Source organism: Pinus tabuliformis, chromosome 4_2 (genome assembly GCF_031772625.1).
Source record: "Pinus tabuliformis cultivar Carrire ecotype Pingquan chromosome 4_2, CPIR1, whole genome shotgun sequence".
Taxonomy (NCBI): Eukaryota; Viridiplantae; Streptophyta; class Pinopsida; order Pinales; family Pinaceae; genus Pinus; species Pinus tabuliformis.
Genome location: NC_142304.1, coordinates 1,101,980,567 through 1,102,007,627, shown reverse-complemented (window position 1 = coordinate 1,102,007,627; position 27,061 = coordinate 1,101,980,567). Strand labels below are relative to the sequence as shown.

The 27,061-nt window shown below is 35.9% G+C and overlaps 1 protein-coding gene and 1 pseudogene across 4 annotated transcripts; both read left to right on the top strand.

Moving 5' to 3' along the window:
- LOC149173510 (bax inhibitor 1-like) overlaps positions 1–12,203 on the top strand; it is a 33,079-nt pseudogene extending 20,876 nt beyond the window's left edge.
- A 5,287-nt stretch (positions 12,204–17,490) lies between these two features.
- On the top strand, positions 17,491–26,911 carry LOC149173509 (zinc finger protein CONSTANS-LIKE 10-like). 4 transcript variants are annotated; one of them, XM_089424633.1, is made up of 6 exons: positions 17,491–19,318; positions 20,671–21,078; positions 21,932–22,159; positions 25,151–25,497; positions 25,658–25,811; positions 26,111–26,911. In XM_089424633.1, exons 1-5 carry the CDS (start codon positions 18,716–18,718, stop codon positions 25,785–25,787), a joined length of 1,716 nt encoding a protein of 571 aa, XP_089280759.1. In that variant the 5' UTR covers positions 17,491–18,715; the 3' UTR covers positions 25,788–25,811; positions 26,111–26,911. The 4 variants fall into 4 exon arrangements, 3 of the variants coding, with proteins under 3 accessions (XP_089280759.1, XP_089280758.1, XP_089280757.1); XR_016259130.1 differs by having other exon boundaries at positions 17,492–19,318; positions 25,658–26,302; positions 26,424–26,911; XM_089424632.1 differs by having other exon boundaries at positions 17,492–17,701; positions 17,818–19,318; positions 25,658–26,911.
- Positions 26,912–27,061: the final 150 nt, after the last annotated feature.

Below are 27,061 nucleotides of genomic sequence, written 5' to 3'. Positions count from 1 at the left end.
GCATGAGTTTATGATGAGGGAATCTTCAGTTAACTGGAGTAGCACTAGTTGAGTGCATGCATGCATCAACTGACTGTTAACTCTCTATTAGTTCCTAAAATAGTTCAGAACTAATTTAACTGGACTTAACTCAGTAAACTGAGTTAACTAATTACAACTCAAATATAACTCAATCTTATCTCCTTAATTTAAGGGATAACTCTTGCATGACTTCAGAAATACTTCTAACTTGAATTTCTCCAACTAATTAATTTAAAATAAATTAATTAATTATTTCCAAGTAGTTGTTAAGACTAAATTCGATTTTAATTCACAATTTAATTCAATAACAAATTAAATTGGAATATTCTTGTTGCCATATTTCAACACTGTGATAACTTATGATCCATAAATGAGGGACTTTTAAGTCCACTAACTTAATCAACATGGATACATTGTAGAATTATAAAATGATCTACATTTCTCTATCTTATGTAAAGATATATGTTCTATGAACGGATAAAAGGCCTACGTTCTTATTGTAATCTACACACAAACAACCAATTGCAAACCTATTTGATCACTATCCTTTAGTATGCATGTGTGGGTGGTATATTTATTGGTTTCTAGGATATAATTTTTTCATGTTTGCAATGGTATGTTGTCAAGATCCAAATGGATCACTCACACAAACACACCTACTCTTGTTTGGGAAAAGACCCCTCATGGATTCAATCTCATTGCCACCTACTTCATTCACCTTTTCCTTTGAAAATAAAGCACATTAAGCTAAATAGAAAAATAAAGCAAGAGGTTAAATGGAGTAAAAAAATGCTAATATTGTATTATGTGATAATGGTTGTAGCTTAATAATTCTATGCTCATTCATTTGTCTAGGTATGTGTAGCTCTATTAAAAAAACTTGTTATACCTAACAATACACATGTCATCAACACCCCAATAATAAAATATACAAGGCTCTAGCATCAAGAATTAATGAGGTGTTCCAACGTAAGAAATGTTAGTCCAATGACAAATAAAATAAACTACTCCAACAAATAAAAGTATCTATATATACTAGGACATTTAGGCTCTACTCAATGTCTGTACTCCCATCATTAAACACATATGGCTCCATCTTAATTCAATCCAATGATCTTTATCATAAAGCTACCAATACATGTTCTTGTCATTGACATGTATAGGGCTTTAGTTCTATTGATAATTAGAATGCAATTTATCAAGTTTCCTATGCTTTTAATTGAACTCCAATCCAACTTATACTCCATTAATTGGACATATATGAGATGTCAATTATCCAAAGAATAGATGAAAAGGGAATTTATCAGTAAATGCAAGAATTAGCTTCGCATAAGAGTGGGAAATAAGATGAAACCACACCAAGCCATACATATTGAAGGCAAGATATGTTGAATTTACTTGAACCACATATGCCAAAATATTGAAAGAAAGAGCATTTATAGAGAATGTGTCTTCCATTTCACATTTGGAACCTACAAGATTTGACTAAGCAACATTACAATGGAGTGGGAACTATTGGATAGTTCTTGGATTGGACTCACATCAACCAATGATGCTTGTGAACACAATATAACCAATGACATGGTGGGTGGGTGTGTGTTTGTGTACACCTCAACAATTAATGAGGGAATATGATAATAAACAAAGTGCCCATGATTATTATAATGGTACATCATCCTAATTGTGGTGAGTGCTAATAATTGCCTATAAAGTTATATCGGCCCATTATAATGAGGATCAAGGGCTAGGCATCTCCCCTAGGGTGGGACAGCCATAGGGAGTGTTTCCAGACATCTTAACCCTTTCCAAGTCATAGTATCCTACTATTATTGGCTTGTGGGATGGGTTATTAGTACTAGCTACACACAATTTGTTGGGATTTTTTTCAATTATTATTAATTTAATACTTCAATTTAGGTTTACAAGAAATCCTCCAATGTAGAGTTAAGGGAGAGGTTACAATGCACTACCAAGCAGTAAGAGCTCACCCAAAGGATGTGAAAACCCATAGTGATGCATATTTATTTTTATGATTTTCACATTGCCTTCAAGTTGACCCTAAGCTCTTGTGTGCAGGATGGCCTTATAAGCACTAGTAGTCCTAGGTTATATTTTTGTTGTTGCTTATAATTAAAATTAGAATCTCAACTAGTTACTTGAAACAACTATCTCATGACAGTCATTGATCTCCACATGGTTGACAAAGATAAATTCATGACTATTGCATTCATAAAGGATATATGGATACATAATTTAATGAAAGTTTACATGAATTTCTCTCAAGACCATTAATAGAATTATAAACAATAATTTAAATGTAAGGAAGAGCTTACATGACACACACAAATAATTTTAACACAACCATTGAGAAATTTTATCACATAAAGACACGATATCTACCTTGGAAACCCAAACGAGAAAATTGACATTCAAATGGTTACTTAGTCTTATTTTGACAATCTTAGGCTACAACATAGTTTATGGCTCTTATGCATCCTCCTCTCTTGGCCAACTAAGAAAAGAAAAAATCCTTTAAGAGTCAAGTTACAAGAAGACACAAGAGATTTGACATGTTAATTGCAAGGCCAAGGGATTATCCTTTCGTTTCCCTTTCATCTCTCTCTTTTTTGTCCCTTCTATTTTCTTCATTTCCATTACATCTAATTCTTTTTTCCATCTTATTTCATTTATATTTTTTATTGTCGCATTTTCCCTTTTTTCACTTAACTTCATTAATTGTAAAATTTGCACCTAGTTATTTAGTGTTACAACCATTTATCTTGTTTGAATCCAATTTGGATCAACATCTGAGGTAGAAATTGACAAATATTCGTTGAGAAAACATAATCTATCACCTTAATCCAATTCTTTTCATACAAGCAAATTGCAAAATCTACTTCAACATACAAACTCACCCAACTTAACTTGTTACGCCGTAAGGTGTTCCTTTGGCAAGAACTCCCCTCCCATGCCACTTTGTACCATCCCACACCATTGATTTGGTGTTAGATGATAGAAGTATCATCTGTCATCGAATTGATTTGTGAGAAAATTGCAGTGTGCCTCCATATCCGGCATATCCCGATTTTCGAGGTTTGGTGGTCTTGTTTTACCATAATTGATTGGGTGGGTATATTCAAAGGTTGTATTGGCTCATAACAACAAGTATCATCTCCAATTCACAGTTCTTGCAATCATTTCACTTGCTCTTTCTTTAGGTTTTTGAGTTCTATGTATTTGGTTTGTTTCTATTGAATCATGAGCATTTAAATGGATTCATACACTTCTTATTATGGAAAAAGATTCCTAACTAGGTTTTCGATCATTCTTCGTGGGATTAAAATGTTTTGAACAACATGTAAAAGATCAGCCTGTCATGCAAAGTCATATGAAAAGGGTTTATTTGTCGCTTAGTTGTGCCCTTATAATATCAGTGATCGAGGTTTATTTACATCTTTTGTTGAATATTGGCAGTCTCCTCACGAGGCTTGCTTGCATTGGTTATGTAATCTGACTCTTATCTGTTCCTACTTACGCAATGGGTTAAGTTCTTTAATTATTTAATTCTTTGATTATGTAGGCCTTTCTGTTGATTCTTTATGTGAATCTTCTCCAATGGTGAATGATCAGGTTTTTTGTAGGTTAAGAGGGTTGCATTGCACTTGGAAGTTGTCGTGTTCAAGGGAGCTACCTTGGGACCGCTCATCAATGCGGTTATTGATATTGATCCCAGGTAAAAATAGCTTAGATCCATTAGTTTCGTATCTCTAGTTTAGAGGGATTTTTTAGATAATAGGTCAACCCGTCAAATTTTGTTCCTCTCTTTCTTGATAATGCAAAGGTTGGTTTAAAGGGAATTTAGTGTAAATGTTATGAGTGTTTAACTGGCTTCTACACTTCTTATTATGGCGGAGGATTTCCTAACTAAGTTTTGGGTTACTCTTCATGGAATTACAATGTTTTAAAGAACATGTAAAAGATCAACCTTGTCGTGCAGAGTCATCTAAAAAGGGTTTATTTGTCGCTTAGTTGTGCCCTCATAATAACAACAATCGAGGTTTATTTACATCTTCTGTTGAATATCGATGAGATCCTCATGTGGCTTGCGTGCATTGGTTCTATAATCTGGCTCTTATCCATTCCTACTTACTCGAGCAATGAGGTAAGTTCTTTAATTCTTTAATTCTTTGATTATGTAGGTCATTCTGTTGTGATTTTTTAAGTGAATCTTCTCCAATGGTGTATGATTGGGGTTTCTTGTAGGGTGAGAGGGAAGCACTACTCCTAGAAGTTGCCGCGTTCAAGGGAGATACCCTGGGACCGCTCATTGATACAGTCATTGATATTGACCCCAGGTAAAAATGACTTAGATCCTTTAGTTTCCTACCTCAAGTTTATAGGGGTTTTTTTAGATAACAAGTCAATTCGTCGAATTTTGTTCCTCTCTTTCTTGATAATGCAAAGGTTGGTTTAAAGGGAATCTAGTGTAAAGGTTGTTTTGATTTCCACATGCATGCTACTTTTAGGTGATAGGGGAGGCTTAGAGGGGATCTATTATAGTGTCTATATTAGTTGTAACCACCCCTCGCACATTTACCCGGTTTCATTGGTCTGTCAGGATAAACATGAGACGAATAGTTACTATGACATGACCCGACCTCCTAGCTCTAGTTAAGAAAGTGGGGCCTATAATTGACCACCGACCGACAACTCACAACATTCCACAGGGCTACAAGGACACCCAGGGGCCAAAGAACCACCCTGGGTGACCAAACCTTGAGTTGGGGCTCCCTTCCACACAACTTAACCCCCAACTGCATGCATAACAAGGAATCCATGCAGTTGAAGGTCTCCAACCGCACTCACAAGCATGCATGGGTGTAGTTGTGACCCAAATTGTCCATTTCAGAGGGTGCGATCTCGAGATCTAAGCCTCATTTCCAGGTCAGCCTCCAGACCACTTCCTAGAGCTTCCTGAAACTTCTCAGAAGCATTAATGACATGACAACAAGGATAAACATACAAACTTGAAGGAAGAACTTGACCTAGACTTCTTAGAACATAACAAATATTTCATCAAACACATGGCAAACATGTAAGCTACAAGTCATGAATGCATATTTGATCATAAAATTCTGAGATTCATCTGTGAATCACTGAGAAGGCCCTATGCCCTCTCCACATAGTTGCAACAACACTTATTAGTCCATACATTCATCAATTAATCAATATATAAACAATTCATGACAAGATCCATAGAAGATACACATCATATAAACAACATATAACCATAAAATAACCAACATATAAACCATGACAACCCAACCATAATATCACCAACATATTTCCAACAAATATACATGAATAACAATAGAAGAATAGCTCTTATTAACATATGAAGATACCAACCAAGTCAGGGACTTCCACGTACCACCTGACCATAGATTAGGTTGAGCCAAATATCACTTTCAACCAATCACCCCTATGCCATATTCAAAGCATGAATGTGGAATCTCATGGAATAAACCAAGACAAACCAAACCAGAGGCCAAACCACCTAAACCCTCGACTAGTGATTCCACCTCACGGTCGGACATCACTAACACCAACTAGATCGGTCTCTACCCAAGTTGTCCAGGGCTCCAGGAACTAGTAACTCAACCCACAACCTTCCAGGGCTCCAGAGCATTTGTCAAACCTGGCTCCAGGGACTAGTAATTCAACCCACCAAGGGCTCCAAAAAATTTGTCCCAACCTAGGCTCTAGGACTAGTAACTCAACCCAAGTTGTTCCAGGGCTTCCAGAGCGTTTGTTCCAACCCACAACCATAAGGAATTATGAGCACCAATCATAAACAATCAAATGGAAAAAAACCCACAACACCATGGTTATCTAGGAAACGGAAATTCAAGGCTAAAAAACCACTATCAAACCAGGAAATCCTCCATGCCAATGACAACACATAACCAAATAACCACATGTGTATACCATGCATCCATAAATCAACAAGGAGATCATACATACAACCTGCTATCTGCAAAGCAATCCACTTGTAGTTCTTGATCCCGTTGTCCCCTTGTGTTTTCCAAATTTCTCTTGCCTTCTTTCTCCAAATCCAACATATGCCAAAGTGATCCAAAAATGCTCCAAGAATACTCTAAGAGTGCAAGAGAATCAGTGAATGAGAGAATAGAAGAGAGCTCCAAAACTAAATTGAAAAAATGTTGTGAAATGATCTCATATGCCTTTTTATCATTGAGGCCTCTATTTTCTTCATTTTTCTCTATTTTTCCTTCAATTTCCTCCTCATGCAAATATATGACCTTTCATCTCCCTTTTCTCCTATTTTTGTTTATTTCATAAATAAAATGCCAATTAATTGCACTTTTCCTTTGCCAATGCCTTTGCTAATTTCCATAGCCATAAATTAATCACCATTGATACCCATCACTATGTTTTGCCCAGCATTCAACTTGGAATACGTGTCCCATGACCTTGGTCTTATTTTATTTACATAGAAAATTAACCAGGGGTTTTTATGTTAGTGTTCAGATTCAGTTCATCTAATGCATTGTTTAAATTCAATACACCAGTACATATGCACATAGGAATGATGTATCACCTCTAGCAACCAATGTTTTAGAATGGATATGATATACATGGAATACCTCTACCTAAACGATACTGTAGAATGGACCTCACCTTCCTGCCACTTAGATTAGTGTCATCTATTTCAAGATCTATCTAATCCTAGTAGAAGTTCCACTTTGATGTTGTGAAATTCAAGATTATGTACCATGAGTTTCCATATCTAATATCTCATCCATGTGTGCGAATTTAGGATATGCATTCCTCATGTTTTGCAACTGTGAAGTGCATGTATTTGAGTCAGTAAAACGATTTGTATTAATGTCCATATTCAATGCTCCCATTTCCTTGTCTTGTCTTGGATCAAAGCATTGTTACATAATCAAGAAGAAGAAATGAAATTGTAGATGACAACATAACTTAGGATTCTAGGATAAATAACCTTCCTCTGCTATTAAAAAAAATGACAATGCAATTGTCAAATGATACAAAAATTTTCAGAATAAGAAATAATCCTCCTCTGAAATGCATACTATAAATATATATCTAAGAGGGTTCCTAGATAAGAAACAAATCTCCTCTACTATGCATGATATTCGACATTATTTACGCTTTAGTAAGCTAAGATCCATTCAAGTCCCTAAATCATTAATTAATCCACACCATGCTATTTATCAAGGTTATTATTCTATAGTCATATGTTGTCTCTAAAATACATATCTAGGAAATTCACTGGTTATTGTTCCTCACTTTTAGGTTGACATCAGGGTAAATTGGATTTTCCATGATGTAAGGTTGATATGATACTATACTCAAAGGTTATACGATAATAACATCATGAAAAATTTAAAACATTTATTGTCCCTCTCTTTTAAGATGGTAGTAGGGTAAATAGGATTTTCCATGACACAAGGTTGATTTATATATATGCCCATGAAGAGTTTAACACATTTACAACAAGGGAATTGGATGGTATTAAAGTATATAAAATTTTCCATGATATAAGGTTAATATGATAATTTAACACATTATCTCTAAGGGAATTGGACCAGTGGGAATTGAAATTGATTTTAGGATGATACGATGATATACTCTTGATCAAGAGTTTAACACATTCACAGCCAAAGAGATTTCGGCCATAGTGAATTGGAATTGGATCATAAGGAACTGAATTTGATTTTAGTTGGAGAGCATAACTCTCCTCTCAATGGAATTGGATCATAAGGAACTGAATTTGATTTTAGTTGGAGAGCATAACTCTCCTCTCAGTGGATTGGATACCATGATTATATCTGTGTTAAAAGTGAATTGGAATTGATTTTAGGTTGAGTGAGTATAACACTCCTCTCAACAACTTGGACTTGTGCCTTATTTATATTTATGATAAGTGAAGAACGGTTTTAATTTTTTGTTTAAATTATTTTAATAAAATATTTATTGATGTTTTTAGTAATATTATAATAATCTCAACACTGATTACTGGGATGGATCTTGTTGAAATTGTTTGTTTCATTTCAAAATTTTTGGCAGTATACTGGTGAGTGCATTTGTTGAGACCTCTTTGGCCTTCACTCTCTTTTCGACAGCAACAATCACAGCCAAGAGACATAAGTACCCATTTCTAGGAGGATTATTGGGCTTGGGTATCAATATATTGATATGCCCACAACTCACGTCTTCGATCTTTGGTGGTCCTTCGACAATTTACACATTTGAGGTAGAAAAATTTAAAGTTCTTTGCCTCTGCTAGAACATACATTAATAAAAATGAAATGATATTTGTGTCAGGGTCCATGGGTTCGTAGAAATGTAAAAGGAACTTGCACACGTAGTCTAATTTGCTGAGATAAGCTAGGACACATTGAATTACAAATTTAATCATATTTGCACAAGGATATGTAAAATTACAAAAGATGATTTGTTCGTAGTAGGACAAATCAAGTCATATTTTGAAAGGTTTCAGTAGTGTTGTAAGTAATAAAATGCACATATTGTATTACAAATCAAATCATTTTTGCAGAAATGTTTTTAGGATTGCAGAAGATAAAATATGCATGTTACAAAGGGTTGGTGGGATTACAAAATATAGCATTGTATATCATATTACAAATGAATTAAATTTCCCAAAGGCTTGGAATAATTACTGAAGCTTACTTTCTTGCAAATCTACTTCAGTCTTCTAGTTTTCCTTGGGTATATTATATTTGACACATAAATGATCATTGAGAAAGTGAACCATGGAGACTGATTATTTAAAACAATCACTGGACCTCTTCATTGACTTTGTTGCTATATTTTTTCACCTGGTGGTCATAATGGTAAGATTTGCAACTTCAAATGCTGTAAATTCTCGCCATTGTAAGATTAGGTTGTTATTATTATATTTAGGAAATTGTAATATGGTTTTTGATTTTTTCAACTTCATCCACAGGAAGTGGTGCAATTACTACCATGGATTGATGATGCAATAATTACATTACGAATTTATAAAAATAATAATATATTTCAATGGATCTATTTATTTAATTAATTAATTAATTAATTTATGGTTGTATAAACTTTAACCAATGTGTATTTCAGTGACCATATGATACCATAGGTTGTCATCGGGTCCTAATGGCTTGAAAGCATAAGAAGAATGGTCTTATTGTGGGGCTATGCGGAAAGAGGAGGCAACCTAGAGAGTTAAGGCTTATACTGTAAACAATAAGAGAGGTAACTTCAATGATATTCCTTCATTTCTTTGGATTGCACTAAATATCCATTTTGTTTTATTGAAATTGGTGTCATTTGTTTTAACTTAATTGAAATGGGTTTCCATTTATTTGGATAACATTCAAATGGTTTTCCCTCCATTGAGATGGGTTTCATTTGTTTTTGTTGGAAATAAAACTGAGAGGGGGGGTGAATCAGTATTAGTCAAATCAATAACTTTTTCTTTTCATACTTTAATTTATATACGCTACTTCAATGAAGGTAACTCACATGTACACGCAACTGTATTTAAGGCAACCAGCGTATATCCAGCAAACTTATGATTCAATTAATTCATCATATGTTGATCTTTAATCAATGCATCAGTACTTCATTAACCATATAAATAGTAACCATGTGCAGTAATATCAGAACAAACCATCACACATAAGAAACACACATGAACACCAAGATTTAAGGTGGAAACCCAATGCGGGACAAAAACCACCTGCTGCTATCTTCTTTTAATATAAGAAAAACCTGTTTAAAATCTTGTATTGGTGCAGACTCATGCCAGTACGCAGGCACCCACCTGCAGAAGGTTACAACCTTCTCTCGTTCTCTAGCTTCTACTGGAAGGGAGCTACAACCCCCTAGCTCTTGTACTAGCCGATATGTTTACTAGTACGTAGGCACCGACCTACAGAAGGCTACGACCTTCTTTCTTCCTCCAGGGACCACGTTTCATAAATTTTCATACTGGATACTCCTAGAACACAACACCACAATCTGAAGGCCACGTTTCATCCAATTTTCATACTGGACCCATCAACAACATTGAAGCTCAAAATCAATCACAACTACAATACAACCATCAAATACATCTGCATTAACCAATCATTGAAACTCAATCATCAATCTCTGAATCACCCACAACTGAATCACTGAAGGCCCATCATCACTGAATCAAATCACAATCAACCAATCTGAACATTTAGAATACTGTCATCAAAACACAGTCACCAGAACACAAAGCAGAACCTAGAATTTGGCAACAACAGTCAGATCCAACTGCAACTTCAAATATCATATTTCATACTGTATTTTCTACTTGGATGTGTCGAACGAGCGTGTATACGCGCTTTTATCAAAGCCAACCAGTGTACATATTTGCAAATATTAATTCATAATTTTGCAGCTATTCCAGACTTCAGTCATACCCAGATCATAACATTTACAGAATAACACATGCGTCAGTATTCAGATCTAGACTATACATGATCAAACCACATAATGATAATTCATTTCAAGCCTTAAGATCCCGATCCATCATTAGATCTTATCCCTCATCAACCACTAAGGTTCATCCTTGGTTCAGATCAAGGAAAGCACCATAAGCCGATAAGCTGCATACTAGATCTCACACTTCATTGGATATTCAATACTTGTACACTTGGCCTAATGATATTCTCCTCCTTATATAGTTTTATGCCTTTCTCAATACCATGGACTAAAACTACTTAGGACCAATACCTTGGACCAAATACCTCGGCTCAATACCTCGGGCCAAATACCTTGGACCAATACCTTGGATCAATACCTTGGATCAAAATACCTTGGACAAAATACCTCGGACCAAAAACTTAGTTTTCCAACATGTACGCACTTTTCCCTTTGTGAAAGTGCGTGCATACATTATATGCTCCTTTTGTTCTGTTAACCCGTGTGTATACGCTCCTTGGACAAAGTTAACCTGCATATACCTCTCTTTCTTCATTCTTTGGAGTTTGATCTGTAATCCTTTGTTGTTGTACTGTGAATTGTCATCTGAGTGAGTTTCCATCAAGGACAACACCTGTAACATAATGCCAACAGTTTTTTCAAACAATAGATTGCAACTCAACACACATTATATGGGATTATCACCACACTTAATCTTAGACTAAAACCATAAGTCATAGAGTTAGAAATGTCAAGTCAAAATTTTCCATGATTTCTTGGCATTTTTGTAGCTTCCCTTGATGAATCTCGCTCATGGAAGAGTGACAACAATCAATAAGGCAAGTTATATAAGGACTAATCTATTGGTTGGTTTTAAGGTAGCACATGTGGCCATATAAGGTTAATTTTCTTAAAGCATGTTGCTAAGATCTCATTCATTAATTTTGACTCAATCAACCTCATTTAATTTTCAGGTGAGTGCTTCAAAGCCTTAACCTTCACTGTGAAGAAGCTGAGAATGGAAAGGTTGCAGTGGACTACTTCAAGCAAGGCAGAACATATGATCTTGTGTTAATGGACAAAGATATGTCTGTTATGGATGGGCATGAGCTATGTAAGTTTTAAATATTTGGAACTTATAATTTTGAAGTCTTTCTTTATTTTTCATGTTAATTATCTCAACCATCTCAGTTTTTTAAACTTTCGAGTTCGTTCTTATCACTTAACTAACTGCTTTTATTTCAAGAAACAAAGTATTTGATATGTATTCTACAACATCTTGATGCTAGATATGGCATTGCTTTTGTTTCTCCAAGACTGATTCTGTATCTACAAGTGATGCTAGTGAGGTTAGGGCCAATCTTTTCACAAGGCCAACAAAGCTTAAAACTAATTGTTTCTTGTGTTCAAAAGTTCCTTTTGTCTAAAGTGACATTGGCTCTGAGGAATCTCTGCCTATGGTTCATTATGAAGAAGCAGATAATATCAGTGAACATACTTATGAAGAAGCATATATTGATGATATTCCTCAAACTACTGTCCTTCCTAAGCATGACCAGAAGTTTGCATCAGTTGTCGTTCCTTTGGTTTCATAGAGTAACACAGAAGTCAATGAATCCTCTTTGCATTTGTCATATTCTTGTATGTTTTGAACATCTTTGCAGATGCCAGTTTTCTAACAACTTGCATAGAATCTTCAATATAGATATATTTGTTTTAGAAATTAGGCTTTTGAGTTCACCTGCTTGCAAAAATGGTAGCCTGTATAGTGCTCCACTACCTCTAGCAACATCTTGCTCTAGTATGCAATGTAAAAAGGGCAATCTCATGATTGGAAACACCAACACACAACCTACAAGTGGTGGATGCAATGTTACAACATGTTCTTATTGTGGCTTTCTCAGTTACAATTATGAGCCCTACCTTCGACAGTGTTGAAGTCCCACAAAATTAACCCACAAACCAGCCAATCAGTCTCAGTTGAAGTCCTCCACTTTATCTTTGCAAACTGTGCAAATCAACATAAACCCAACCAGTGGGACACGATTGAATCAAAGTTGAATATCACAACTAAACCAACTATTAGCAATAATGTTATTTTTTAGGGCAATTAAAATGTTACAAATTCTCAATATAAATTTATTTAAATTTGCTTATATTGAAAGGTATATTATACCAACTAGACTATCATATAACAGGCTCAGATGACACATACCTCATGGAATTAGGGGCCTCCATTCATGTATGCCCAAGTAAACCTGTTGTAAAGTTAAATTAATTTATTACCTATGGTTAAAGGCAATAATTTATGTTGCAAAAGAAACAATTACAAGCTAAGCAACGACTAAATCACATAACATATCATATATTTTTCATCTATACTATTCTTCCATATACCGACGACTTGTGATATTCCCTTTACAACATGTAATACAATTACTAATAATATATATATTTTAAAATAAACCTAAATAAAACTTCAAAATGAAAAATGAAAATTCACCAAAATTAGAATACACATTTTATAACTTACACCACATTATATAACTATAATCATTGGGGTTACCATTCACTTTTCACTAATTCACATTGAAATGAGTGAAGATAATGCTTCCTAGTCTTTACATAGTATAGTGGTTTGCATAGTATAATGAAAGTTCTACTGCTTATAATTTTTTTTAAAGTTACTTACACCTTTTTAGGTAGAGGAAAAAATAACTACATAGAAGAAAAAATCACAAGTATAACTTTGCCATCCCACAATCCATCACTTTTAAAATCAAACTCCCCAACAATTAAAGAACATCCCCTATAAAAATGTCGATATGGGACCCCAATCTTTATTAGTTTAGACTTGTTGGCTACCCAGCATTATTCTTATAATGTTTAGCTTATATTAAGCAATAGTTTATAAACCTTATTAGTTTAGACTTGTTGGCTACCTGAGCATTTTTCTTATAATGTTTAGCTTATATTAAGCAATAGTTTATAAACTTTATTAGTTTAGACTTGTTGGCTACCCGAGCATTATTCTTATAATGTTTAGCTTATATTAAGCAATAGTTTAAAAACCAAAAACATTTTTATAGTCCTAAACAATGTAAACATCTACACAAATTAAAAAAAAATATTCTTCAAAGAAAAATGAGGCGTGTTTTACAATTTAGTGGAAATGGGATAGCCAAATTTAATTTCTCATCATTAAATAACATAATATGATATTGAAAATGTTGTGTAAAGAATATATTTTATCAGATCATTAATTTTGAATCAAATATCATTGAATTGAATTTTAATACATTAATAAGAAAAACATTTGAATATTTTATTTTTATTTTTTTTGGCAAAATTTATATTTTTAGTTTCAAGTTAATTTAACATATATAAATAATAAGAATAAAATAAAGTTTGTATTTGTTATTATAAATTTATTTTAAATTTTAATTTATTATATCAAATTATATTTTATTTAAAAAAAATGTATTTCAAGGAATTTAATTTTTTTAGATACTTGTGGATCCAAAATTAATTTGGATCTAGGTTCGCTTAATTCCTTCTTTTACATAAACTATATTCCATGTGAATACCATAGGTTCTCATAATATCAAAAACCATTAGTAATAATTTATAAAAATTAATAAAAACAATAATTTATTTTTATTTTTATTTTTATTTTGACCAAATTAAAATGCTTACAGGATATTACATTAGAACATCTCTACCATATTGAATTGGAAATCGACACAATAATATGAAAGTGAAAAAAGTAAATTTTTTTAGGAGTGTAAATAATTCAATAACTAGATTCATTATTTTTATCAACCTAACATTATAACGTATAGAGTTTTGAATCAACAAAATTACAAGGGCTGTTTTAACAACTAGATAATCTACTTAGCCTTAGGGTTAGCTCAATTTGTGGAGCCCCTATTGTTAAAAAACTTGGATTGAATTCTCTTGACACTCTCTAGATTAGGCTCCGTGGTTCTCTTAGGGTGGATTTGCTTGATACAAGTATTCTATATATGTAACTAAATAAAATGAAAAAAAAATTCTAATATAATAAAAATATTAAAAATTTTCATATAAAAAATTATTATTTCATTTAAATCTTTTAACTTTTAAATATAAAAAAAATTATTATAAGACTTATTTCCAATGGATAAATGGATTTAACTCCGGAAATATCCTAAGGCACTCAAATTCTATAAATTAAACTACTTAAACTCAACTTTTTTAAAATTTCAGTGAGAGTTTTTTATTAAAATTAACAAAAAAAAAAAAATAGTTAAAAAAAAACCATTTCATTTATAAATTAAATTACACCTAATTATAATATTTTTTAAATATTAAAAATAAAAATAAATTTACAACCACCTACTTTTTATGAATCAATAAACATAATAAATAATCTCATAAATTTATTATATATGTATAATTTTTCTAAATTATAATAAAAAAATCTACTATAATGTATAACTTACTTGATAAATTCCTCGGATGCGGGTGATAGTGAGGATGGGACGGGAGTTTAACGCTGCCCACATGCCAGCCATGTGCCATCACGTGGCAGACGTTTGGGCTCAAGCCTGTATATGTGTAAGTGGAAGCAGGTATAAGGTCATTCAACAGAGCAGAGTTAATGCCCTGCACGGCTATTCGGCTCGCTTGGAGGTTGCAGTTATGGCGGACGCGTTCCAAGGTGAGGTCGTTGCGATTAAAAACCATGTCACTGCGTCGGGTCAGGGTATGTTTCTGGTTTTTCCTTCAGGCAGGTCTATGCAACCTCAGATGCTCTGCGCAGCTCCATGCAACTGCCTCTCCGTCTGGGTCATTACGCTGTCTGTCTGGGTTATTCCGCTGTCTGTTCGCATTCCTCACAGGAAGGATTTGTATCACACTCGGGAGCTGGGTCTCATCCCTTCGGTCCCTGCAAGGATGGTAAGGCCTCGACAGCGCATGCTCAGCCGTCGAGGCACCTCCAAGGGAGGAACTTCATGCACTCCCGTTGCTGATACTTCTGCCCACTGCTGTCATTGCCATGGCATTCGCTCTACTGGAGCTAACCCCCTTCAATCTAGTCAGTTCATGGATGCTGGTGCTTCAAACTCAGCTTCCTTGCCCGCCTTCGGCTCTGCTATTTTTAACTTCAGCAGTTCTATGAACAGCCCCCAGATCAGTGCGCATGTATCGGTTCTGTTCATTGAAACTTCCCAGGAAGACAATGACTCTCTGGACAATTGTGGGCAGGTGCATGCTGATAGCCCGGAGAAAGAAACAAAGGATCCTGCTACAGACCTGGAGAAAGAAACAAAGGATCCTGCTACAGACCTGGAGAATGTCTCGAAAAGCCTTCTGGATCAGAAGGCGAGGACCAGCGAAATAGAAGACATCCATATGGACACTGCCCCCACTGCTGCGGAGGTGGAGGCTTACGGATTGTGCCGGGTAGTAGAGGAGAAACTGGAAGAATAGAGACGCCCTCGCTCAAGGTCTACATGGCTCTTCTGTCTGGTCTTTTGGTTTCTATTGTTGTCTGTGTTAGCTTAGTTTCGTCATGTATGCATTTTGTATATGTTCAAGAACCTTTGTTAATGGTCTGGGTTATATCTGTCTCCCCTGCACGGGATCAATTGGACTTTTGGTTGAGGCCCCTGCGTGGGCTAGCTCTTTTGAATGGTCTAGTCCTTTGGACCTTGCAGTCTCAACTGTTCCAGGTTGACACCTCAGGTGCCTGGTTCTTTCTGTTTTGATTTGATGTAAATTTTTGACTTCTGTATATAATATATTAGTATAGTTAGAAAAAAAAAAAGAACTTACTTGATAAATTATTAGTGTTGATGACAACTCATTGTTATTAATTAATTTAAATTCATTCATTAAATTATTTAAAAAAAACCACACTATAGATTCATCATTTATAAAAGAGTAGACTTCCACTCATGCTAAATACCTCTACCTCTATTTTAAGCAATTAACATGTTTCTCAATTCTATTTTTGGCGATTAACCTAGTCCGTAGACACTTTTATGTCATCCTCCACTACTAAATATATATATGATTTTTAATCAAACAACTAATATTATATTATATGTTTAATAATATATATATATATATATATTTCATCAAATCTTATAATATTTAAATAATAATACTTTTTAATATTTTAATAAGAAATATATATATATATATTAGTTATCAATCCACGTGAACGAAAGGTATTTCTAAAACGCTTACTCGATATAAGTGCGGTCGGTATAGCCGTCTGATTGGCCGCCACGTACATCCAAGCCATTCGAGCCCTATCTCACATGTCCCCCACAAATTGCCACGTCATCGATATAAATACGCTTTTATATATATATATATTAGTTGTCGATACACGTGAACGAAAGATATTTCAAAAATGCTTACTCGATATTATTATTATTATAATAATAATAATAATAATAAGTGTGTTCGGTATAGCCGTCTGATTGGCCGCCACGTACATCCAAGCCATTATTATTATAATAGTAAGTGTGTTCGGTATAGCCGTCTGATTGGCCGCCACGTACATCCAAGCCATTCGAGCCTTATCTCACATGGCTACCCCACAAATTGCCACGTCATCGGTATATATACGCTTTTAGCCTGTCTGTGAAATGTCCCGATATCGTCATTGATGACGTCAAGCAAACACAATAAAATCTTTGCCACGTTACTGCCGTCTCCGTTAGGTCAGACGAAATCTCTCCGTTAGTTTAGGAGGACCCGGCCGCACGGGTGGCTGCCGGAATCTAACGGAGCTTATCATGAATGAACGGAGGCGTGCCTTCTCCCTGAAAAGGTCCCTGCCTCACAATTCCGGATAGCAAAAGGCCGACTCTTTTTGGCACTTTTACGGGTTAAAATCGACAGGTAAAAGTTCCCACTGTTAATATCTTTTTCCGGGCACAGTGTTTACTGTGTCTATATAATTCTCATTCCCCCTCTCACAACCCCTGAGCCATGTCGGCGAAGTTCAAGAAAGCTTGGAGTTTCTTTGAAGCTCGTTAAAGTTTGCGTCAGAAGCTGCTGCTTCTGTCTGAATCGTTTACGTGACTCTTGATCTAGTCAGGGAAGATAAAATCTGCGAAAAAATTGGGGTCTTTTGGTGTATTTATGAGGAAATATAGCAGAGGATCTCTCGAAGACGGTAGGTTTCTTTTTCTTGGTTGAATTTAGAGCAGTTTTCCCATGGTTTCGGCTTTAAGATGTATGAATGAAAGCTCTGGTCGCGCTGAGTGAAGTTTCATTTTATCTGGAACGCAGGGTTTTAGCTTGGTGGGAACGCTGTAGAAAGCTGTGAAGATTAAGGTATTTTCTGTGTATTTTGAAGTATTAAGTGCCTAAGTGAGGCGAAGGTTCTGCAATTTTGGTTTCCTTGTCGGAGATTAAAAAATTTCTGTCAAGTGACGGAATTCTGTAATATAGCTGGTCATGTGCGAGCTAGTTTAAGTGCCGATATGAATTTGTAAGGATTCGGCTGTAAAGGCTCGGATTTTTTATGAATTTGTTAGCACAGAGAGCTTAACGGTTAGAAATACTCCGAATTTGAGCAGAAGAAAGTTCTTTTATGGAAAAGCAGTCACGGTTTGTGTCTGCTAAGCCGTGCAAGACTTGAGTTTTCTCTGGATTTTGTGTAAATGAAGCTGAGATCTTCACAGTTCCAGGTCGAATTTAGTCAGATTTCTTTGCAAGGAAAGCTAGTCTTGTAAAATGAGAAGTATGTCCTTTGGATATCAGTTGTGGATGTCAGATTTACTGTAAGTTGTGGTCAAAGGAAGTGAAGATTTATGGATGTAATCTGTAGTCTTTTGCATTAAGCGGGATTCTGAGTTCTTGTTATGAAAAAGTTTTCAGAAGTGAGCAGCAGAGATTCAGACTCACTTGGAAATCTGTGTAAGAGAAAGTTAAGGGATCTGGGAAAGGATTTTGTGAGTTTGTGTTTACCAGAGTCAATAGCTTGTATAGGCTTCAAATACCTCGATTCCGCCTAAAGGTTGAGTATTTAAGATTAAGCTGTGAAGAACAGAAGTAAGTAGACTTTTCAGTATAAAGTTAAAATTTTGTTTTTGCTGTATAAGTTCTGCTATTTTTGCGAGGATTCGTGAAAGAGGTTAAAGTTTTGAAATTGTCTGGACAGACAATTTCGCAAGAGAAGTTCAAAATGGATAATATTTGCGACTTTTGCCAGGAGGTATGTCCGACGGTATACTGTAGATCAGATTTAGCTCGTCTCTGTCTATCGTGCGATCGCCATGTTCACAATGCAAATGCCCTCTCGGGTCGGCATCTTCGTACTCTTCTCTGCGATGGATGCAATTTACAGCCCTCTGCAGTTCGATGCCACGCAGAAAATATTTCACTCTGTCAAGATTGTGATTGGAACATTCACGGAAGCTCACCGACGGGATCACAACATAAGAGGCGTGCAATCAATGGCTACACAGGGTGCCCTTCTGCTGCAGAGCTTTCGGCAATGTGGGGTTTGGATGATTTTCCTAACACGACTGTTTCTGATTCTTATGGAAAATCTTCTACGAATGTTTCAGGTTTGCTTGCAATTAATGAGAATATTGCTAATAGCAGTAGTCGCTGGGCTGCTTCAAGAAATGCTAGTTCTTTGGGTTGTGTGGTTGCTGGCCGTACGGATTACACACGGATTGCACAAAAATTCGATATTATGGCGGAGACCTCTCCATCAGCACCCAGTGCATGTTCGATGCTATATGCTGCAGACGGACTGGATGGATCTACATTAGCAGCTGAGGTGTGTTTCCATTTTTTTAAATTAAACTGAAACCAGGAAAAAACCCTGAAAGCATTCTCGCTTCTAAGGGGACCTTGTATTGTCTAGAGGGATCGCATCATCCTGTTAGAAATTTCAAGGATGTATGGCATTCTGCTTTACAATCCAATTTCTCAGTGTGAATCAGAGATTATTTATCTATCCATGTAGCTTAGAATATTATTTTTGTGTATTATATATTTTCAAATTTTCTCAGTCAGAGCTCAGCCCGTTAGAAAAGCTAACCAGATCTTTTGTCTGACTCAAATGGTGGTCTTCACTAGTTTAGTTTATGTGATAGTTGACTGTTCTAGATCATTATCAACCTTTGTTGTGGGGATCAAATAGATGTTTGTGAATGTATGAGAAAGTCCCAAAGATTTAGCTTCATCTTCAAGAAATCTGCAAAGTTTATGCAGATAACCTCTAATGGATACTGGTTTTTCAGAGTTTCTTAGTTTTTGCCAATAGATTGAACATGAATGAATGATGAGCGACCGGGAAGGGCATTTTTTGATAAGCAGGCCTCACCTGAAGGGCTTCTTCATTATTCTGTAGTTCAAGACACATGCCGTGTTCTTACGCTGCTGATTCGATACATTAAGGATCTTCCATTCTTTCCCTTAGATGATACATAGCATTTCCTGAGTTTCATTTCAAGGGAAGAGTCTTGCAGCCCTTTTGGGACAGGTATAAGAAGTCCTCACATATTTATATGGTGCAAGTGCTCACGTATTTACATGTTGTACCCTTGAAGCTGCTGAAACATCATATACTTGCTACCTGTACCATGCCTTGACAGTGGACAATAACCGCATTCAGTTAAACTGGTGCAAACACCTCTTGCCATTCTGTATGCTTGAGAGTCTAAACGGAAATACACATATATGATGGTAGTCGAGGGTCCTCATTTTAATAAATGAATTGCTTAATTGAGGTGAATGGATGAACACGTCAGGGGCCATGGTCCATACCGCATGGCATGCATATTATCTTAGCAAAGGCATTTGAAAAAACTATTCGTTCCATTGCCCGTGATCCTGACTATATATATGCTTAAAATTAAATGATCTCTTTCCTGTTCAATCTCATGCATACTTTTGCTATTTTTTCACTAGTTTGATTCTGTTTTATTGCTATTTGCCTTAGGTTCGTGATTTTTACATGTAGGCTAGTTTAGTTAGTTTTTTTAAGGCTCCTGTGTTACATGTAGTGTGTCCAAAATTGAGATTTGTAAATTGCCATGGTTGGAATTGTTGCTTTTGTTTGAAATTCATTTTCTTCTTGGCCAAATAGAAAATGCCAGTTTGTAATGCTAAATTGTTATTATGCAGACCTCTGGTCCCCTGGGACAGCAGTCAAAACAAAATCCTGTGGTGGTTCAGCAGTTGCTTGATTTACAAAAGATGCCTCCTCATAGTTCATCTCAACATCAGAAGTACCCAGAAGTGCAGCCTCGAAATTGGACACAGGTTCAAATGGAGTCTAAACTCATGGAACCTCCACCCATTAAACAAATGGAGCAAGATTCTCAAGCACAAAATCAACACCAAGAGAGGCAGCAGAAGGATCAGATTCAAGGACAGCAGCAATTGCAGCAGCAGAACAACCAGGAACGACAAATGCCATCTGTTTCTCCACTTCAACCAGAGGAACAGCAGCTCAAGTCCTATGCTAATATTGAACGATTCATGCAAGGGGACTCTTTCTGGCACTGTAATACTGCCAGTGAAATTAGCCAGGTGTGTTTCTATTAAATGGATACTTGTCTAAACTGTTTCTCATTAGTTGATATGGATATATGCATATGGACATATATGAAAATATTTATGTGTTATAAAAATGTTGTGTAAAAAGGTGGAAATCATCATGTTGTTTGTGATTTTTGGTGATTTCAGGTTTTCTTATAGTTGAGATTTGTGATTAATGCCCTTGCTTCCATCTAGCATCACAATTCATTGTGGGAACAGTTTCACAACAATATCAGGGAACCAACTCAACATAACTTGTAAAGTCAGCCAATTTTCTTATTGGAAAAATTAAGGGAATAGGAAAACTTTTTTGAATGTTTAGTTATGTTGCTTTTGCTTACATTTTTTTCTCCATGAGAAATATCTTTATATCTTTATATTCCATATGAGCAATTTACATGTTTTGGTCTTTGAGGGACTACTCAGACTCAACTGTAAGGCTTGAAGCCATTGCAGCAAAGCTCATTATGTCACGTGTGGGAATTGAACCTAGGTTGGGAGGATTACAATCACTCGTCCTGACTCCCAACCACCCGAGATAAACCCAATTGACTGCTTGTGCTTACATTGTCTTGATTTTTCTTTAAAGGTATTTTGTGCCTCTTACTTGCACTGCCTGTGAATGTTAAAAGAGCTAAAACTTAAAACTATGCCTAGTGGAGTCATATGGATGTAGGGTCTAACATCATAACAGTGTACAACAGGAATTTAATATTTTCAGCTCTGGTTATATTCGACGTCTCTCATTGATAGATTAACACGGTAACATGCTTGTGAATGTGCATTTAAAAGAGGATTTGTTATTCTATATGTGTTTATTGAACCTTTTTCTTTTAATCTGCAGCTATGGGATCCACACATGGAAGACCTTGGCCTTTGTGAAGATGGTGATCGTTGCAATGATTTTAACATGTCTGATGTTGATCTCACATTTGAAAACTATGAAGACATATTTGCTGGTTCTGAAGATCAGTCTGTATCCTTGTTCGGGGATGTAGGAGCAGATTGTTCTTCCACGGAGATGAATGTTTCTTTTGCTGATTCAAGTGACCACATTGAGAGTGCCCCTAAGGTTTGTTTACTTATAACCACATATTGTGTGATTGATAAACATTATTCCGCTGGTATTAGTTTCTGGTGCATGCCTATACCCTGTAGGCTGTAATTGTACATGAAAGGGACATTCTTGTCATCTGTAGCTATGGATCGGAAAAATATATTTTACTTCCTTGTCCAAATCTGTGTAACCTTGTAACCTATTATAATTGTAATTAGCGAAAATGCCATAATGGCGATGATGGATGTTGTCTAAGGCTACCTGAAAGTTCCAAAAACAATTTAGTGTAAAATGCTTCTCTAAAAAGTTCTGTAGATTATATCAATGTTGTTCTAGTAGTTTTGCTGATTATATCAATACTCTAAAATTATTTATGATACTTCGATTAGTATGAGTGATGATGCCCCCAAAACAGTAGGCCACATATACACCAAAATGGTGACATCGCACCTAGATAATTTTAAATCAAAACATAACTATTCAAAAGCATTTTGTGGGTTACCTCTTATTATTTTTTCCCTCTTTTATATGCTCTCTTAATCCAATTCGTCTAAGGTTGATAACGATGAATCTAATGGCCCCTCTGATTCTCTTGTGTTTGCTCATCTAAATGATATTCTTGCCTTGGCAATGACTTGGTTGTTTCTGACAATTTTTTAATTTTCTTCTTTAACTTACAAAAGTTAAAAGCAAACGAAAGACCTAAACTAACCCTAAAAACCTTTGGCAGCTCAACATAACAAAACTAAACCCCTAATAGTCGGGAGTCGGTAAAACCAATTTTCTTCTTATTTTGTTCTAGTGGAACACATGATTCCGTTTAAAGAAGCTATACGGTTATTTACTATGTTACCAGATCCACTTGTCCTGCAGTCAGTGTGTCCAGATCCCCAGGTCAGATCTGAATCTTGTCAGAATTCTGATCTGTCCTGGATCCTTTTCAAACCAATATGCTTTTTATTTGTTTTAATTGAACACATAATCCTATGTAAAGAAGCTATATGGTTATGCCATGGTCTGTATGTTATATGTTGTGGAGCGTTTCCTGGCATATTATCTGGTATAATTTGACCAGAATCCAGCAGGGATTTTTTGGAGTCACAAGTTTGAGTTGTGAACTATCCACAATACGAGTGCTCCAATGGTTATTGAGGGTGCTGAATCCATATATGCAGTCAAAAACTTATTTTAAACCACAAATATCAAGATTTAGACCAAATTTTTTTTTGTCAGATTCCGACGTAAAACTCTAAAACTTAAAATGTTTAGAAAATACCTATGATTATTTACTATGTTACTAGATCTGATTGTCTTGATGCCACTATCTCCAGATCCCCGGGTCAGATCCGAATCTTGTCAGGATTCTGATCTAGCTTGGTTCTTGGTTCTGCTCCAGGAAACTCTCCTGAAATTTATCTAAATTTCTGGATCCACTTTTTTCATGTCATTTCCTGCAAAAGGGTGATTTTTTAGCCATAGTCTATCTGTTATACATTTTGGAAAGTTTTCCAGCATATTTTTCAGTCTCATTTGCCCAAAATTCCGACAGAGATTTCTTAGAATCACAAGTTTGAGTTATAAACTGCCCACAATCCGAGTTTTCTAGATGTTTTTCAGGGTGCTGAATCCATATATGCAATCAAAAACTCATTTTAAACAACAAAAGAAATTAAGATCTGGCCAAAAACTCCAAAAATGTAGCTGATTTTTTTGTAAAGAAATATTTAAAATACTTGAGAGTAAAGATAAAACTGTCATCTTAACTAAAAAGCAACTCGTCCCCTCCCATATTCTAACACAAATATCTGTCAGCTTGAGATCATTCAACCATTCCTGTTTCATAGTTTCTTTTACAGACACACGTGTTTGCGTCATTTCCAAGACATAACGTCTCTTTCAAAAAAAAGTCAGGGCACCTGTATCTGTCTCCATCAAACTAAGGTTATTTATAATGTTTGGAAGACATGGAGCGAATCTGAAATAAAAGAGGACAAAATAATCCAACAACATGCGCTTATAGTGGGAGCGCCTAGAATATATGATGGCCTTCATGTAGCTTGTATTGAAGGCCATTGGAGATTCAGACATATTTGCCTGCTTTAGAGGAGGAGGCACATGAAGGTTGAAACAATGTGCAACACAATAGAGAGAAATAGAAATGCAATAGAGGGGCCTAAAGATCTACGTGGAAAACTTTATGGAAATATCATTACTATTTAGTATTCTTCGCAAGAGGTGGTATAAACTTAACTCTCCTTTGCGTGTGACAGCCTATGCTTTGAATTATAAATTACACGAACACAGGTCTAGTAGCGTCCGAGCTTTATATGATGCAGAGATAAAGGGAGCATCCGTTGAAACTTTGTCAAAATTATATCCTCCAAAATAGGCCAGTCTTGCTAGAAGTCACACAGTTTCCTTCTTTTGCTTTGTTGAGGATTGAGTTTGGGTCAATTTTGGTACAAGAGGATGCAGCAATAATGGTTCAATTAGACCCATTTGGTTGTTGAATGATGCACGGGGTTTGAGCTTCAGAGATTTAGCGTTCATTCATTTTGACTGCCGGCCCAGGTTGTCATCTCCTCTTAATGTCACAGAGAAGAGAGAGGAATAGGCTAGGTTGTCATCTCATCTTCAGCAGCTTCATGCCCATCTGTCTGTAGGAAAAGGCTCATGCCCATGGATTTTTACCTATTTCTCTTAGAGTGAATTTGTAGATGTTTGTATAAAAGTGAAGGGTCCTGTGGTAGATTCAGAGCCAGTTATTGCTTTTAGATTTTTGTGATTTCTGATGTATGTGTACCATAGTACGTTGCTGTCAAATTTGTTTGTTTGAAAATCAACTTTAAGCTCACTTTAGTAGCTTATGGTGTTAACTTTCCTTCAGTGCAATTCAATATGGTATCTCATGTATTTGGACATTAAAACTTGGGCTGGTTGGAGTTTTGACTCTACTTTAAACATGGAAGAAGTTCAGTATCTAAAATTGTATTGTTCTTTCAACAGGCATCCTCAGTCTCACCAGTTGGCTGCTTGCTTCCATCTTCTCACTTTGCTGGACCAGTAGCAACTGCTTATCCTGTATCTGGTACATCTGTTCAAGGTATGCCTGGTCCAAGTAGAGTTGGCGACATTATCATGGATGTTTCTGGACGGAAGCCACGTTCCAGCTTGTCACTTTCTCTGTCAGGCCACAGTGGAGAAAGCAGTGCTGCTGATTATCAGGACTGCGGTGTATCAACAACTTGTCTGAAGGGTGATCCTCCATGGTGCCCTACAAGCCCTGAGAGTGCGTTTTCTCAGGCTAGAGACAATGCAATGTTGCGTTACAAGGAGAAGAAAAAATTACGCATGTATGTAATTTTTGGTCACATTATTTGCATATTTCTGAATTTCACTAGTTCATAGTTCAGTAAGACTAATTCATTGGTAGTTTTCTACTCTTGATTTCTTGATACTGCGTCTTGCTTCCATAAATACTTAACTGTCATGGTGTCATTCTTTGAAAAACAGGTTTGAAAAGCGGATACGGTATGCCTCTCGCAAAGCCAGGGCCGATGTAAGAAAACGTGAGAAAGGTCGTTTTGTTAAAGCTGGAGAAGCATATGATTATGATCCTTTATCAGTGAGAGGGAATTATTGATGCACTATTCTTATTTCTAGGGAAGTCAGTACCTCACTTTATCCATCTTTCTCCTTCCTATGAAAGTATTGGTAACAGTAAAAGGTCTCATCTGCAAAATTTCACTTGACAGAGAGTGTCTGTAAGGGATCCTCAATGCTGCAGAGGCTGACTAGCTTCTCATGTATATGGCTTGCATAGAAGTGGTTTTCTGCTCTGACAATGGAAAGATCACTTGACGTCCAGTTAGTGGATTTGTCAAACTTGCCTTTTTTATTCTACTCACCACCGAATTCTTTATTTGTTGCGGCTATGTTGATGAAGATTCTTTTGATGCTTGCCAGGTTTTCTTCACAGTACAAAGTGAAGCCTTCCTTGGTTTTTTTGGCACATCTTGTAAGCCTGCTGTTGCAGGTTGAAGATCTCTTTGTTTCTCCATCAGTTCACTTGATATGATGCTGTTATCTGTATAACTACCAGTACAGAGAGACTGGGAACCTATACAGAGCAAAACATGCCCGGCAACTGATGCAAAGGTAGGAATAGCCGAATAGATGCTAAGAACAATTACATACACCATTACTGGCTTCTCTGACAAAAAGGTATATAGAGACTGCATCATAGCTGCTGACAACGAAATGATTGCTCGAGTTTCAGGTTTCAAAATCAGTAGTCGCAATCCTTTTGGCAGGGCTATGATATATGAACTCTAAAGAATGATTTACTGCTACAAAGCCAGTCTGGTAGCCACTTTACAAGCCTGCGAATATGCTGTATGAATGCCTATGTATATACTCATCAGATGATAAAGGCAGAAGCATCATGCATCTATCCAGAGAGGTGTTGCTCTTTGGGATACTCTCCAATGACCTGCAATGAACAAAATTCTCTACCTCAGTGAAATGATGCAGCTCTACTGCATGATAATCTGTAAAACCATGGACAGAGTATGGCACAACTATTTATATAGAAAATGCTCCATATCATCAGTTGCTGTTGATAAGACCATTCCCTTGTACAGGCTGTGATAGATTCACTGTTGGACTGATTCGAGCTCATAGATGTAAACTTCCCAGAAACAAAGAAGGGATCTTGGATACTTGGAACTAACTTGTATATTAAGCTTGCTTTTGCTCCTTAGAGTTTCTTGTTATTGCTTCAGTGGTGGCAGAATTTTAATATTTTTTTATATCAATGCAATAAATGTTCAATTTTGTGTGTCCTGTGTTCTGACTTATGTCTTAGTTTTCTTTCTAGGAAACATTTTTGATTCAACAAAGGCCCCAATTGCTTGC